General features: G+C 44.6%; 1 protein-coding gene across 1 annotated transcript in view; it reads right to left on the bottom strand.

The window, feature by feature from the left end:
- Nucleotides 1-16,970, bottom strand: part of NTMT2 (N-terminal Xaa-Pro-Lys N-methyltransferase 2) — a 934,068-nt gene extending 917,098 nt beyond the window's left edge. The window contains exon 1 of the mRNA XM_075321950.1: nucleotides 16,665-16,970. Coding sequence (XP_075178065.1) covers nucleotides 16,665-16,818 — 154 coding nt within the window. The 5' untranslated portion in view covers nucleotides 16,819-16,970. The remainder of the gene's footprint in view (nucleotides 1-16,664) is intronic.
- Between the last annotated feature and the right edge of the window lie 307 nt (nucleotides 16,971-17,277).

Raw genomic sequence — 17,277 nt, 5'->3', positions numbered from 1 at the left:
CATCACTGCGGGGAGGGAAGACGCCTCAACGTTTTTTAGTTGCTGCAACGACAAAGTGAATCTAGAGATTTTGGGCAGTAAAAGTCTTGAAACACGTATTATATCTCTAGCGGAAAAAGAGATTAACCTCTTCTGGACTGTACAATCCTTAAAGTCTTATAAGGACTGTGAACGAGTGCCGCGAGGCCTCAGAATTGTGAAACAGATTTCTTTTTATCAGGACGATGTTATTTTTAAACAAGAGTGGGATAAGGTATTACAGGAGAGTTCTATGAGATTCCTGCAGATTGTATTGGCAAAGAATGAGGAAGAGCATAAGAAGATCACCACTGAGCTGCTGGACCTAAGAAAGGAATTGGAAAACCGCATTACTGAGGAGGCTTGGGGGTCTTTTCTGACTAAATTGGATAAAAAATTAATACCACTGCAGGCGCAAATAAAGGAAAGGAAGAGAGAGAAATACATTAGAGATAAAATGGACTATGACAACCAGCAAGTTTTTTCTTGGAACAAATCCCGATCTTCAGCCTATAATTTTAAAAGATCTTCTCATAAATATTCAAATAAATATGTTAATAAGAAAAAGAACGCTTGGACGACGGACTCCGACTCCAGTTGGGGGGAGAAGCTCGTGGTCAGGCATAAAAAACCAACGCCTGCGGCTGCTTCTCGGGCTCCGCTCTCGTCTGCCCCCCCTTTGGGAGGCGAGTTAAGAGGGGTGACAGACGAGGGCGGAGAGGGGACCCTCAATCCCGGGAAGCGGAAACAGGTCTCTTGGAGGACTTAATAGATGTTCACAGTCTAAATGTATCGCTGGATTTGTTGCCAGTTGGTAAGCAAATTAATGCATCGAATAATACAGTGTTTAACTTGACTTCTTTCCCCCTTACAGCTGACATGTACTCTGTACTCAGAAAAGGCTTGAATTTTTGCCTTCCTGAAGAGTTCAACCTTACAGATTTTCGTATAGACCTATATAAGGGTTGCAAGAAACTACACCTAAAAAAGTATTACAGCACTCAGAAAAAGAGTGTTCAATCAGGAGCTATAGGTGAGCAACAATGTAGGGTTGGCCCCCTTGGCTTCTTTGGAGGCCAGGGGAGCACACCCTCCCTGGAACAGGACGTACGCTTACTTCTTAGCCTAAATAACCCAGACCTTACCCCGACTGATTTAATGGACGACATTGACCCTGACTGTACTGTATCTACCCCTTTTAAAAAAGGTTTAAAATCTACTTTTTTCCCTCCACTGACTCCAGGTAACAGTGTGGATTTATTCCAGGAATTAGTGACCAGAGACCTGGAAGCCCTTAAATATATACCATCTGTAAAAAACTTGTCTAATAACGAATCTAAGGCGCTTAGGTTGTTGCAGAATAATCGTGATTTAATTATCAGAAGGGCTGATAAGGGCGGTGCGGTGGTTCTGCTGTCAAAAAAATCCTATCAAGTGGAGTCTGAAAGACAGCTAAATAATGCCAGTGTGTATAGGAAATTACCCAGTGATCCTACTTGGACTTATGTGAAGCAATTAAGAAGCTTCGTATTCAAATGGGTGAATAACAATATCTTAACAAAAAATACTGCTGAAAAGCTTTTGCCAATTTTTCCACAAAAAGCACACTGGTATTATTTACCTAAAATACATAAGAGCTTGTCCTCCCCCCTCGGCCGCCCCATAGTCTCGGGGATGGGATCCCTGACTGAACCCCTTTCCCAGTATCTTGAATGGTTGCTGAAGCCTGTGTCTAAAATGATTCCCTCTTACATAAGAGATACGGGTGATTTTATGGAAATGCTAAATAATTTTCAATGGCAGGACGGGTTCCAACTGGTTTCGCTGGACATTGAGAGTCTGTACACCCAGATCCCTCAAGATCTCGGTGTGCAGACTGTCAAAGAAGTCCTGATAAAATTTGGGCAGGATCCTTCCCTGGTGGCATTTGTGGCAGAAGCATTTGACTTTGTATTGAGTCATAATGCTTTTACCTTTGGAGAACAATGGTATTTGCAGTGCGGGGGTACCGCAATGGGTACCCCCGCAGCTTGCATTTTCGCAAACCTTTACCTAGCAGCTTTAGAGGATAAACTAATATATAGTCTTGGTAATCCATTCCTTAGACATATAAAGATGTACGCAAGATATGTGGATGATGTATTTCTGGTATGGGATGGTACAGAATCAGAGTTTGAGCGGTTTGTCACTTATCTGAATACCACTAATGCTTTTAATATGCTATTCACTAGTCAGTTTGGCGGCCAGGAACTTGTTTTCCTGGACATTAAACTGACAGTGAATGATGGGACCATCCTTAGGGAGGTCCACAGAAAACCTACAGCCGTTAATAATTTGCTGCATTTTAATAGCGCTCATCCTTCCCATACCAGAACCTCTCTCCCATATAGTCAGTTCTTGTGTTTAAAACGTATTAATAATGATCCTCGCAAATTTGAAGAGCAAGCCTCTGATTTAAAGGCACGCTTACTTGAATGAGGTTATCCCTCTAGGATCATAGAAGCTGCTTTAGACAGGACTGCGATGGCGACGAATGATCATGATAGACCTCGCAAATTTTTTTTTAAAAAAATACCAGGAAAAATGCCGCATAATGCCGCCGGGGATAGATGCACCTTCAATTTCAAATACAATTCAAATACAATTTCAAATACAATTCTATGTTTGACATTGTGAGATCCAGCATAAAGAGACACTGGCATTTGTTGAAAAACGATAAAGACCTTAGAGACCTGGTTAAAGAGGATACTTGGTATCTTACAGAAGAGGCCATAATTTAGGCGACCTTTTGTAAAAAATAGATTCGTGCCCACAAAGGAAAAGACATGGTTAGACAAGAAAAAAATTAAGGGTAATTTTAGATGTGGGAATTGTCCTTTCTGTTCGGCCCATAAAACGGGGGATGTAATAAAAGTGGGGTGTGAGTACCTCAGGGTTAATGATTTCATATCATGCAAGTCCACTTATATAGTGTATGCATTATTCTGCCCCTGCAATTTTTATTACATTGGAAAAACTATCCGGCCCCTTTACGTCCGTTTTAGGGAACATTGCAAATCCTTAATATCAGGGATAGCTTCAGCAAGACTTATTAAACACATGCAGGAATGCCATAATAGTAATTCCAATCTACTTTCTTTTGCTGGTCTGTTTAAAGTCAATCCTAGCAGCAGAGGCGGCGACACGCACCGCACGCTGTTACAAAAAGAATCCAGATTGATTCTGGATCTAAACGCAATGGGACCGCTAGGTTTGAATGACAGAAACGACTTGTCAGTTTTTCTTTAAAGAACCTTTTTTTTTTTTTTTTTTGACATGTCGACTATATGACATCCTGACTGTGACACCCTTGTTTTGCTAGCACTATCTGATCATGGCGTTGATTAATAGCTACTGTTTTGCATTTTAACATTATTGCATACATTGTCTCTGAAAAAAATTTTTTTCACTAATTTAAAATAATTTCTACTGTTTTTGTGCTCGCTGTACTGTACATCAGAATTTTGTTCTGTTCTTGTAGGGATTGTGATTCTGTCCGCCTTTTGTATATTATTGTATTTTGAGAGATATGTGTATTAGACTGTGATATGTTAATACCCTTGAAGTCTTCACCTGATTTTTACGGCTACTAATTGTATACTTGCATTTGCATTTTAAATCACTCTTCTAATGCAGTACCCGCACCATTTGTGTTAAAAGGGCGGTGCTGCATGGCAGTTTGCACTGGACCCGTGGAAGCTAAGTTCTAGCGAAACGGCACGCCGTCTTCAGGGTTCTCCTGGTGGCCCCAGCGCCGACGAATCAGAGCAGTCTCATCGCGCGCGCAAGATATCAACGTCACCACGCTGGGACTCTGATGTCCTGTGCGTGCGCTCATGCAGCAGTGCAGGGAAATCATATTTCTCAGCATTACCGCAGAGGTTAACTACATCGGCGCGCTGTATGCGCCGATATAATTAACAGTAGCGCAGCTCCGGTTGGGCGTCCTCTGAGCCCCAAAGCTGCCGCGGTCGTTACGCCCCTCTTTTCCAGTATCCTGAGTAGAGCTCCCTCAGCCTTCACTCACATGTGAAGCCAACCCTCTGTTCCTTCAGACGGATTGCTTACAGAGGTTTCAGACCTCTCTGGGATAAACAGCCTCTTTTCCCTCAGAGGCTTCTCCTCATGCAGTGCTTCCCATACACTGCTCCAAAACACACATTGACTCCATGTGCCAAACAAGCTAATTAAGACCTGTGTCAGACACACCCTTAGGGTGGAAACACATCTATGCGAGTAAAATCGGTCCGACTGGGCTGAAAAAAACTCGGCTGATTTTAGTTCACGTTAGGTGCGAGTGCAACGCAGTTGCGATGCTATTTCTGAGATTTTACAAGCGTGTGTAATGCGTGTGTAATGCGTGTGTAATGCGTATTTTTTACTATGTCATCTGCCATTCAGCGCTGCTACATGGCCGCTGACAGCAGACACAGACAGCCATGTAGCAGAGCTGAATGGCAGATGACAGCAGACACAGACAGAGCCGCACTGTCAGAATGAACTCGGGTGAACTTAACCCGATTTCATTGTCATGTGGCGGCTCTGTCTGTGCCGCGTCCTGATTAGCGGTCACCAGTGAAGGGCTCACCGGTGACCGCTAATCCCCTGAGTGACTGAAGTTAGCAGCCCTCTCTCATACTCACCGATCCCCGGCGCCGTGCTGCACGGCTTTCTCACTGCTCCGGCGGCTTTTACTATTTTGAAAAAGCCGGCCGCTCATTAAACAATCTCGTATTCCCTGCTTTCCCCGCCCACAGGCGCCTATGATTGGTTGCAGTGAGACACGCCCCCACGCTGAGTGACAGGTGTCACACTGCACCCAATCACAGCAGCCGGTGGGCGTGTCTATACTGTGCAGTGAAATAAATAAATAAATAATTAAAAAAAATGGCGTGCGGTCCCCCCAATTTTAATACCAGCCAGATAAAGCCATACGGCTGAAGGCTGGTATTCTCAGGATGGGGAGCTCCTCGTTATGGGGAGCCCCCCAGCCTAACAATATCAGCCAACAGCCGCCCAGAATTGCCGCATACATTATATGCGACAGTTCTGGGACTGTACCCGGCTCTTCCCGATTTGCCCTGGTGCGTTGGCAAATCGGGGTAATAAGGAGTTATTGGCAGCCCATAGCTGCCAATAAGTCCTAGATTAATCATGTCAGGCGTCTATGAGACACCCTCCATGATTAATCTGTAAATTACAGTAAAAAAACACACACACCCGAAAAAATCCTTTATTAGAAATAAAAAACACAAACACATTCCCTCATTACCAATTTAATAAGCCCCAAAAAGCCCTCCATGTCCGGCGTACTCCACGGACCTCCAGCGTCGCTTCCAGCATGAAGGTGACAGGAGCTGCAGAAGACACCGCCGCTCCGGTCACCTCCAAGCAGCAACTGAGGTGAGTAGCGCGATCTGCTGAGGTGTCACTGAGGTTAATCGCTGTCACCGCTGGATCCAGTGACAGCGGGTAACCTCAGTGACAGCAGCTGATCGCGCTACTCACCTCAGTTGTTGCTTGGAGGTGACCGGAGCGGCGGTGTCTTCTGCAGCTCCTGTCACCTTCATGCTGGAAGCGACGCTGGAGGTCCGTGGAGTACGCCGGACATGGAGGGCTTTTTGGGGCTTATTAAATCGGTAATGAGGGAATGTGTTTGTGTTTTTTATTTCTAATAAAGGATTTTTTCATGTGTGTGTGTTTATTTACTGTAACTTACAGATTAATCATGGAGGGTGTCTCATAGACGCCTGACATGATTAATCTAGGACTTATTGGCAGCTATGGGCTGCCAATAACTCCTTATTACCCTGATTTGCCAACACACCAGGGCAAATCGGGAAGAGCCGGGTACAGTCCCAGAACTGTCGCATATAATGTATGCGGCAATTCTGGGCGGCTGTTGGCTGATATTGTTAGGCTGGGGGGCTCCCCATAACGTGGAGCTCCCCATCCTGAGAATACCAGCCTTCAGCCGTATGGCTTTATCTGGCTGGTATTAAAATTGGGGGGAACCGCACGCCATTTTTTTTAATTATTTATTTATTTATTTCACTGCACAGTATAGACCCGCCCACCGGCTGCTGTGATTGGGTGCAGTGTGACACCTGTCACTCAGCGTGGGGGCGTGTCTCACTGCAACCAATCATAGGCGCCTGTGGGCGGGGAAAGCAGGGAATACGAGATTGTTTAATGAGCGGCCGGCTTTTTCAAAATAGTAAAAGCCGCCGCAGCAGTGAGAAAGCCGTGCAGCGCCGGAGAACGGGGAACGGTAAGTATGAGAGAGGGGGGGAAACTGACCGACAGACTGTGAGAGAGGGACAGAGATAGTGACGGACCGACAGAGAGAGAATAGAGACCGAGAGGGAGAGACCGACTGACAGAGAATAGTGATTGACAGACATTGGGAGACATCGCTCGTTTCCAGTGTTTTAGGAAACATGCGAGAAATGTATTTAGAAAATCGGATGTCACTAGGATGGTGTGAGTGCCGTCCCGTGACATCCGATTTTTTACACGCTCCCATAGACTTGCATTGGAGAAACTCGCAGTAGAAACTCGCAAAAAAGCAGCATGCTGCGATTTTTTTCTCAGTCCGATTTGGACTGAGAAAAAAATCGCAGATGAGAGCTGAATCATTCACTAACATGTGTCCGATTCCAATGCGAGATTTTCTCGCATTGCTCTACTGCGAGAAACTCGCAAGTGAGAAGCAGCCCTTAGGCTACTTTCACGCATTAGATTTTTGCCATCAGGCATGATCTGGAAGTATGCGGATAAAACGGATCCGGCGCCGGATCCATTTTATTCCCCATTGACTTGTATTAGTGCCGGATTGTGCCAGTTGGCCTTGCATTGCATGCGGCGTCCGCCAGATCCAGCGAAATTTCTTCGTCTGGCTGACGGAAAGGACGCAGCATGGAACGTTTTTTGTCTTCAGCAAAAAAACGGACAACGCTGGATCCGGCGCCGTCCAGCATGTTGTATAATGGAAGCCTATGGGCGCCGGATCCGTCGTCATCCGGCATATGACGGAATCAAACTACGAATCCGTTTTTTATTTCTGTGCATGCCCAGAGTCTCTCTCTCTCTGTTGGTCTCTCTCACTGTCGGTCTGTCTCTTTCTTTGTTGGTCGGTCTCTCTCTGTCGATGTCGGTCGCTCTCTCTGTCTCTCTCTGTCGGTCTCTCCCTCCTTCATACTCACCGATCACCGGCGCAGCGCTGCACAGCTGTCACACTGCTCTGGCGGCTTCTCCAGCTTTTGAAAATGCCAGCCGCTCATTATTCCATCTCCTATTCCCTGCTTCCCCTGCCCACCGATGCCTATGATTGGTTGCAGGCAGACGCCCCCACGCTGAGTGACAGCTGTCTCACTGCAACGAATCAAAGCCGCCGGTGGGCAAGTGTATATCTTCCAGTAAAATAAATAATTTTAAAAAAAAGGCATGCAGTCCCCCCAATTTTGATACCAGCCAAGGTAAAGCCACATGGCTGATGGCTGGTATTCTTAGGATGGGCAGCACCAGCCTAAAAATATCAGCCAGCAGCTGCCCGGAATTGCCACATCCATTAGATGCAACAGACTCTACCCGGCTCATCCCAAATTGCCCTGGTGCAGTGGTAATCAGGGAAATAAGGTGTTAATGGGAGCCCAAAGCTCCCACTAAGTCCTAGGTTAATCATGGCAGTCGTCTATGAGACACCTTCCATGATTAACCTGTAAGTTAAAGAAAATAAACACAATCACAGAAAAATCCTTTATTTGAAATAAAAGACAAAAAAAACCCTCATTCACCACTTTATTAACCCCCAAATACCCCTCCAGGTCCGACTTAATCCACACGAGGTCCCACGACGCTTTCAGGTCTGCTACATCAGACAGCTGACAGGATCAGCCGTAGAACACCGCGGCTCCTGTGAGCTCCATAGAACAACTGAAGTGAGTTGCGCTGTCAGCGATGATGTCACTCAGGTAGAGCCGGTGTGTGCGGTGATGATGGGGGCGGTAGTGCCGAGGTGTGTGCGGTGATGATGTAACGGTAGTGCCTGCGTGTGTGCGGTGATAATGGGGGCGGTAGTGCCTGCGTGTGTGCGGTGATGATGGGGTCGGTAGTGCCGGTGTGTGCAGTGATGATGGGGTTGCTCTCGCTCTTTTTTTCTCTCCCTTTGGCATGGAAAAGAAAAAAAAAACGGATCAGTTTTTTGCTGGATCCGTCGCATCAGTTTTTACACAATCTGCGACGGATCAGTTGCATCAGACACAATCTGCAATCCAGCAATCAGCAACCAATTCCAATCTCGGAAGATCTTTTGCGTAAGATGGCTCCTCAGACTAAGCGTACCCTACACTATCCCTCAACTCAGAGGTACGCTTAAAGCTAGAGAGGTCAGGGAGACATTGGGAGCCCAATCTCCTGTCCTTGTCCCTGATGGTAAGACCCCCCTCCACAACCCATAACCTGGGGGGAAGGGGAAGAACAGAAGTAAACAACCTCACTGACAAATAAAGACTAACAGGGGTAGCAACAAACACTCATGCACACCTAAGACCAACACCAGGGAACTAAAAAAGGTGTACAGGAAGGGGTATCTTAGGAAAGGAGAATGTAACAAAACGGGCTATTACAGGGTTGGACATCAGTATGGATACACCCTGATAAATTGGAATTGGTTGCTGATATCACCTTACCGTTTGTGGCATATTAGTACATGGAAGGGGCAAAACATTTGAGGCCGGGTGATGCCCTTGGCGGCCATCTGCAAAGCCACCATTTTGAATTCAACTTTACTTTTTTCAATAGGAAGGGGGTCATATGACACATCAAACACATAGAGAATTGCACAAGAAAAACAATGGTGTTCTCATTTTTAACATAGCTTTATTCCTTATCGAGTTATTGATGTTTGTGACATGGAGCAAGAACAGTAACCCACTACAGTACAAGATGTACTCAAAGTGCTGCCAATTGTGTTGAATTGTCAATGCAATTCTCTTCTCCCACTCTTGACACACCGAGAGCAATACCGCAGAAGAAATGCTACCACAGGCCTTCTGTATCTGTTGTTTCAGGTGCCCCACTTCCTGGATCCTGGATCTGCCGTATTGCTCTCGGTGTGTCAAGAGTGAATTCAAAATTTTGAATTCAAAATGGCGGCTTTGCAGATAGCCGCCATGGGTGTCACCCGGTCCCAAATGTTTTGCCCCTCCGATGTACTAATATGCCACAAACGGTAAGGTGATATCAGCAACCACTTCCATTTTATCAGGGTGTATCCATACTTATGGCCCACCCTGTATAACACACCCATACAGCAGACAGCGGCAGCGACAAACACGTCCTCTCAGCTCCAGGCCTAACTCAAGACTGATTTGAATATCTGGCACCCTCTGCTGCGAGCAGAGGGTTTTTATCCAGACCGGAAGTGGTACTCAGAGAAACACGTGGGCAGGTTTAATGGGCTTGCAGCTGGCAATGACAACTGACATTATCCCAGCAACTGGCAAAAGAAAAACACACATTTAATGTGTATGGCCTCAGATGAAAAATGAGAGTCCAGCCTGTCACTAATCTCAAGAAGAGAAGACCACAACAATAATATATTAAATTGTACACACAAAATATGAATGTACAAACGGACTCACGGAAGATATACAGATAAGACTATGGATGAGGCCTCCTTCACACCTCTGTGTCACCGGACTGGGTGGTGTCCGTTTTGACACCCACTGTCAGCAGGTTCACATGCATACTAATTAAAGTCAATAGAGATCTTCACACCTCAGTGTTTTCACTTGGGCCCTGTGTCCCTGTGAAACACCTGCATTTCCGGGTGAGTCACACAGAGACAAGTCAGTTTTTTTCTGGCATTATGGGTCAAATACGGGCTTCACGTGGATGGCATCCATGTGACACATACCAGAAACAGAAGATAATATTGTATTAATAATTCAGCAACGTTCATTGGCTCTTGCGATACTTGGCGTGAGAGTCACAGACATTGAACTGCGCTGAACTCATTCTGTCACTACTTGTCCCTGCCCACAGCTGCTTACACATTGCTGTGTGACCTGTTGCAGTGACTTGGGGTGACCTCATAAGGTCATTTCAGTTCACTGTAGTGATTCTCTCTCACACAGCAATGTGTGAGCCTGCAGTGACTGCTCTCTCTGCCAATGAGGAATCTGTTCTTCATTGGCTGGGAAAGTGAATCTTAGAACACTGTGGGACCCCTTTTCGATTACTCCTTACCTGGATTAGGGTTTTTGCAGGGAAATAAATTGGTGAATGAGGGTGTCTTTATATCTTTAATCATTTTCTCTTTTTACGTCTTTCAGATTCACTTTTGGGGAATGTTGTGGAATTATGGATTATGGCAGACTTTTTTTTAAAACATTTTTTTTAATAAATTGGTGAATGAGGGCTGCAGTCAGGGGACTGTTTGTTCAAATAAAATATTTTAGTTATATTTCTACTGAATTAGTAATGGGGGTGTCTGCTAGACGCCTACCCATTACTAATACCAGGGATTGATGCTAGCTGGCAATTAACATCTTACATCAACCCCATATATTACCCATTTGCCATCGCACAAGGGCAAAGGGAAGAGCTGAGTACAGTGCCAGATATGGCGCATCTAATAGATGCGTCTCCTCTGGGGCAACTGCGGGCTACTATTTTAGGCTGGGAAGGGCCAAAGAACCACCCTAAAAATATCAACCCCCAGTTGTCAGCCGTCCCTTGGCTAGTTTGAAAAAAATGAAGGTGACCCTATGCTGTTTTTTTAATTATTTATTAAAATAATTTAAAAAATAAGCATGGAAACCTTTCTATTTTTCCAAACTAGCTGACAGCTGAGGATTGCAGCCCATAGCTGCTGCTGTACCTGTGATGGTATTGAAATTATGGGGAACCCCACGTTTTCTTTTTTTTACATAGATTATTTGTTAACTCTGCTAAATAGCTATACAAGCTATCTAACTATGTCTCTATGTATCTATCTATCTATCTAGCATTTATCTATCATTTTTCTGGTTTTGCACATCTTTTACACATTAAAAAAACATTCATTTCGGTATCATGCATTTTTTTCTGATACCTGTCACACGGATGTCCCACGGACATGTCACATGCATTGGAGAAACTCGCAGTAGAAACTCGCAAAAAAGCAGCATGCTGCGATTTTTTTCTCAGTCCGATTTGGACTGAGAAAAAAATCGCAGATGAGAGCTGAATCATTCACTAACATGTGTCCGATTCCAATGCGAGATTTTCTCGCATTGCTCTACTGCGAGAAACTCGCAAGTGAGAAGCAGCCCTTAGGCTACTTTCACGCATTAGATTTTTGCCATCAGGCATGATCTGGAAGTATGCGGATAAAACGGATCCGGCGCCGGATCCATTTTATTCCCCATTGACTTGTATTAGTGCCGGATTGTGCCAGATGGCCTTGCATTGCATGCGGCGTCCGCCAGATCCAGCGAAATTTCTTCGTCTGGCTGACGGAAAGGACGCAGCATGGAACGTTTTTTGTCTTCAGCAAAAAACGGACAACGCTGGATCCGGCGCCGTCCAGCATGTTGTATAATGGAAGCCTATGGGCGCCGGATCCGTCGTCATCCGGCATATGACGGAATCAAACTACGAATCCGTTTTTTATTTCTGTGCATGCCCAGAGTCTCTCTCTCTCTGTTGGTCTCTCTCACTGTCGGTCTGTCTCTTTCTTTGTTGGTCGGTCTCTCTCTGTCGATGTCGGTCGCTCTCTCTGTCTCTCTCTGTCGGTCTCTCCCTCCTTCATACTCACCGATCACCGGCGCAGCGCTGCACAGCTGTCACACTGCTCTGGCGGCTTCTCCAGCTTTTGAAAATGCCAGCCGCTCATTATTCCATCTCCTATTCCCTGCTTCCCCTGCCCACCGATGCCTATGATTGGTTGCAGGCAGACGCCCCCACGCTGAGTGACAGCTGTCTCACTGCAACGAATCAAAGCCGCCGGTGGGCAAGTGTATATCTTCCAGTAAAATAAATAATTTTAAAAAAAAGGCATGCAGTCCCCCCAATTTTGATACCAGCCAAGGTAAAGCCACATGGCTGATGGCTGGTATTCTTAGGATGGGCAGCACCAGCCTAAAAATATCAGCCAGCAGCTGCCCGGAATTGCCACATCCATTAGATGCAACAGACTCTACCCGGCTCATCCCAAATTGCCCTGGTGCAGTGGTAATCAGGGAAATAAGGTGTTAATGGGAGCCCAAAGCTCCCACTAAGTCCTAGGTTAATCATGGCAGTCGTCTATGAGACACCTTCCATGATTAACCTGTAAGTTAAAGAAAATAAACACAATCACAGAAAAATCCTTTATTTGAAATAAAAGACAAAAAAAACCCTCATTCACCACTTTATTAACCCCCAAATACCCCTCCAGGTCCGACTTAATCCACACGAGGTCCCACGACGCTTTCAGCTCTGCTACATCAGACAGCTGACAGGATCAGCCGTAGAACACCGCGGCTCCTGTGAGCTCCATAGAACAACTGAAGTGAGTTGCGCTGTCAGCGATGATGTCACTCAGGTAGAGCCGGTGTGTGCGGTGATGATGGGGGCGGTAGTGCCGAGGTGTGTGCGGTGATGATGTAACGGTAGTGCCTGCGTGTGTGCGGTGATAATGGGGGCGGTAGTGCCTGCGTGTGTGCGGTGATGATGGGGTCGGTAGTGCCGGTGTGTGCAGTGATGATGGGGTTGCTCTCGCTCTTTTTTTCTCTCCCTTTGGCATGGAAAAGAAAAAAAAAACGGATCAGTTTTTTGCTGGATCCGTCGCATCAGTTTTTACACAATCTGCGACGGATCAGTTGCATCAGACACAATCTGCAATCCAGCAATCAGCAACCAATTCCAATCTCGGAAGATCTTTTGCGTAAGATGGCTCCTCAGACTAAGCGTACCCTACACTATCCCTCAACTCAGAGGTACGCTTAAAGCTAGAGAGGTCAGGGAGACATTGGGAGCCCAATCTCCTGTCCTTGTCCCTGATGGTAAGACCCCCCTCCACAACCCATAACCTGGGGGGAAGGGGAAGAACAGAAGTAAACAACCTCACTGACAAATAAAGACTAACAGGGGTAGCAACAAACACTCATGCACACCTAAGACCAACACCAGGGAACTAAAAAAGGTGTACAGGAAGGGGTATCTTAGGAAAGGAGAATGTAACAAAACGGGCTATTACAGGGTTGGACATCAGTATGGATACACCCTGATAAATTGGAATTGGTTGCTGATATCACCTTACCGTTTGTGGCATATTAGTACATGGAAGGGGCAAAACATTTGAGGCCGGGTGATGCCCTTGGCGGCCATCTGCAAAGCCACCATTTTGAATTCAACTTTACTTTTTTCAATAGGAAGGGGGTCATATGACACATCAAACACATAGAGAATTGCACAAGAAAAACAATGGTGTTCTCATTTTTAACATAGCTTTATTCCTTATCGAGTTATTGATGTTTGTGACATGGAGCAAGAACAGTAACCCACTACAGTACAAGATGTACTCAAAGTGCTGCCAATTGTGTTGAATTGTCAATGCAATTCTCTTCTCCCACTCTTGACACACCGAGAGCAATACCGCAGAAGAAATGCTACCACAGGCCTTCTGTATCTGTTGTTTCAGGTGCCCCACTTCCTGGATCCTGGATCTGCCGTATTGCTCTCGGTGTGTCAAGAGTGAATTCAAAATTTTGAATTCAAAATGGCGGCTTTGCAGATAGCCGCCATGGGTGTCACCCGGTCCCAAATGTTTTGCCCCTCCGATGTACTAATATGCCACAAACGGTAAGGTGATATCAGCAACCACTTCCATTTTATCAGGGTGTATCCATACTTATGGCCCACCCTGTATAACACACCCATACAGCAGACAGCGGCAGCGACAAACACGTCCTCTCAGCTCCAGGCCTAACTCAAGACTGATTTGAATATCTGGCACCCTCTGCTGCGAGCAGAGGGTTTTTATCCAGACCGGAAGTGGTACTCAGAGAAACACGTGGGCAGGTTTAATGGGCTTGCAGCTGGCAATGACAACTGACATTATCCCAGCAACTGGCAAAAGAAAAACACACATTTAATGTGTATGGCCTCAGATGAAAAATGAGAGTCCAGCCTGTCACTAATCTCAAGAAGAGAAGACCACAACAATAATATATTAAATTGTACACACAAAATATGAATGTACAAACGGACTCACGGAAGATATACAGATAAGACTATGGATGAGGCCTCCTTCACACCTCTGTGTCACCGGACTGGGTGGTGTCCGTTTTGACACCCACTGTCAGCAGGTTCACATGCATACTAATTAAAGTCAATAGAGATCTTCACACCTCAGTGTTTTCACTTGGGCCCTGTGTCCCTGTGAAACACCTGCATTTCCGGGTGAGTCACACAGAGACAAGTCAGTTTTTTTCTGGCATTATGGGTCAAATACGGGCTTCACGTGGATGGCATCCATGTGACACATACCAGAAACAGAAGATAATATTGTATTAATAATTCAGCAACGTTCATTGGCTCTTGCGATACTTGGCGTGAGAGTCACAGACATTGAACTGCGCTGAACTCATTCTGTCACTACTTGTCCCTGCCCACAGCTGCTTACACATTGCTGTGTGACCTGTTGCAGTGACTTGGGGTGACCTCATAAGGTCATTTCAGTTCACTGTAGTGATTCTCTCTCACACAGCAATGTGTGAGCCTGCAGTGACTGCTCTCTCTGCCAATGAGGAATCTGTTCTTCATTGGCTGGGAAAGTGAATCTTAGAACACTGTGGGACCCCTTTTCGATTACTCCTTACCTGGATTAGGGTTTTTGCAGGGAAATAAATTGGTGAATGAGGGTGTCTTTATATCTTTAATCATTTTCTCTTTTTACGTCTTTCAGATTCACTTTTGGGGAATGTTGTGGAATTATGGATTATGGCAGACTTTTTTTTAAAACATTTTTTTTAATAAATTGGTGAATGAGGGCTGCAGTCAGGGGACTGTTTGTTCAAATAAAATATTTTAGTTATATTTCTACTGAATTAGTAATGGGGGTGTCTGCTAGACGCCTACCCATTACTAATACCAGGGATTGATGCTAGCTGGCAATTAACATCTTACATCAACCCCATATATTACCCATTTGCCATCGCACAAGGGCAAAGGGAAGAGCTGAGTACAGTGCCAGATATGGCGCATCTAATAGATGCGTCTCCTCTGGGGCAACTGCGGGCTACTATTTTAGGCTGGGAAGGGCCAAAGAACCACCCTAAAAATATCAACCCCCAGTTGTCAGCCGTCCCTTGGCTAGTTTGAAAAAAATGAAGGTGACCCTATGCTGTTTTTTTAATTATTTATTAAAATAATTTAAAAAATAAGCATGGAAACCTTTCTATTTTTCCAAACTAGCTGACAGCTGAGGATTGCAGCCCATAGCTGCTGCTGTACCTGTGATGGTATTGAAATTATGGGGAACCCCACGTTTTCTTTTTTTTACATAGATTATTTGTTAACTCTGCTAAATAGCTATACAAGCTATCTAACTATGTCTCTATGTATCTATCTATCTATCTAGCATTTATCTATCATTTTTCTGGTTTTGCACATCTTTTACACATTAAAAAAACATTCATTTCGGTATCATGCATTTTTTTCTGATACCTGTCACACGGATGTCCCACGGACATGTCACATGGACATACGGATACCGGTCACATGGATGTCACACGAATTACACTCACGGACGCACGGATGGTCATACGGATGTCCAAAATGGACCGTGCACAACGTGCTTTTTACACGGATGTGTGAAGGAGGCCTGATAGAGCATCAGTTTTTTCTGTACGTAAAATTAACAATTTTGCATATGCTCATGAGAACCCAGACTAAGCAAATCAAGGAGTTATGGAAGAGATATGACCCCCACAAAACCCTGATCTCATTATCATCCACTCTGGGATTAAACGATGAGACAGAATGACGTACGCAAGCCTAAATCCACAGAAGATCTTTAGTTAGTTCTCCAAGATGATTGGAACATCATCTCTCAATAACTGTACCTAACTACAAGTGTACGTAGAAGAATTAGTGGTGTTTTAAGGCAAAGCATGGACACATCAAGTATAGATTTAAGTCAGATTTCTCTTTTGTTCATCAACTTTTCATTTTGACAATTGATAAAGATAAACTATTAACAATTCTATTTTTAAATGCATTCTTAGTTTGCAGCATTTTTCCACACCTGCCTAAAACCTTTGCACAGTACTGTTTATGATAAATGTACATAACATACAATATAGCAGTAATACATGTAACAGTATCTTTAAAGTGTAGAATAGCTAACAAATGCATACATAGTATGAATGGGATATCATATAACACACACACACACACACACACACACACACACACACACACACACACACACACACACACACATATTTTGAATATTCAACTTGGTACTACTGTGTACAACATGGGACCCAGAAATAAAACTGAATGATCCAGCATGGGATGAGATGCTCTTATTTACATGATTTACTTCCCAATAAAATGCAATTTTTTTTACTTACCAAGAGGATATTTCTCTAGTAAGTAGAGGTAGCTTGCAAAGAAATCTGTTCGTATTGCCTTGTGAAGAACAAATGACATGCTATGTCTGCAGAGTTCTTCATCCGTCTTGTGCCAGCGTGACTTAAAGGCAAGGTGAGCTCCCAGGTACTCCATGTTTGTGTCTTGATATTGATGAAGGAGTAAACTATGATCCACAAGCTTGTAGACTGCAGCGCTTCAGTTTTATCTAGTGTCACTTTATACAAGAATAGGGAAGTGTAAGAAGCTTCTGGCATTAGGAGTGAGAATTTTGTGAACTCACAGCAGGTGCTGTGGGGAACTGATAGTAAAACTTAGCCATGAACCAAGTGCTCTGTAAGTGTAAAATGATATGATCTCTGAATGAGTTCAACTTGATTAAAAAGGCCACCCTATTTCTGGAGAATCTACTGTGCAGAACAGGAGCCCTGTTAGGAATTTTACAAGGCATATAATGCACGTCACCATCTATTTAGGCATCAAACACATGATATAAATTAACCATAATTTAATAATAATTTTTATTTATATAGCACCAACATCTTCTACAGCACTTTACAATTCAGAGGGTTCATGTACAGACAATATGAGACA

Source organism: Anomaloglossus baeobatrachus, chromosome 8, assembly GCF_048569485.1.
Source record: "Anomaloglossus baeobatrachus isolate aAnoBae1 chromosome 8, aAnoBae1.hap1, whole genome shotgun sequence".
NCBI lineage: Eukaryota > Metazoa > Chordata > Amphibia > Anura > Aromobatidae > Anomaloglossus > Anomaloglossus baeobatrachus.
This window is presented reverse-complemented; position numbering and strand designations above follow the sequence as displayed.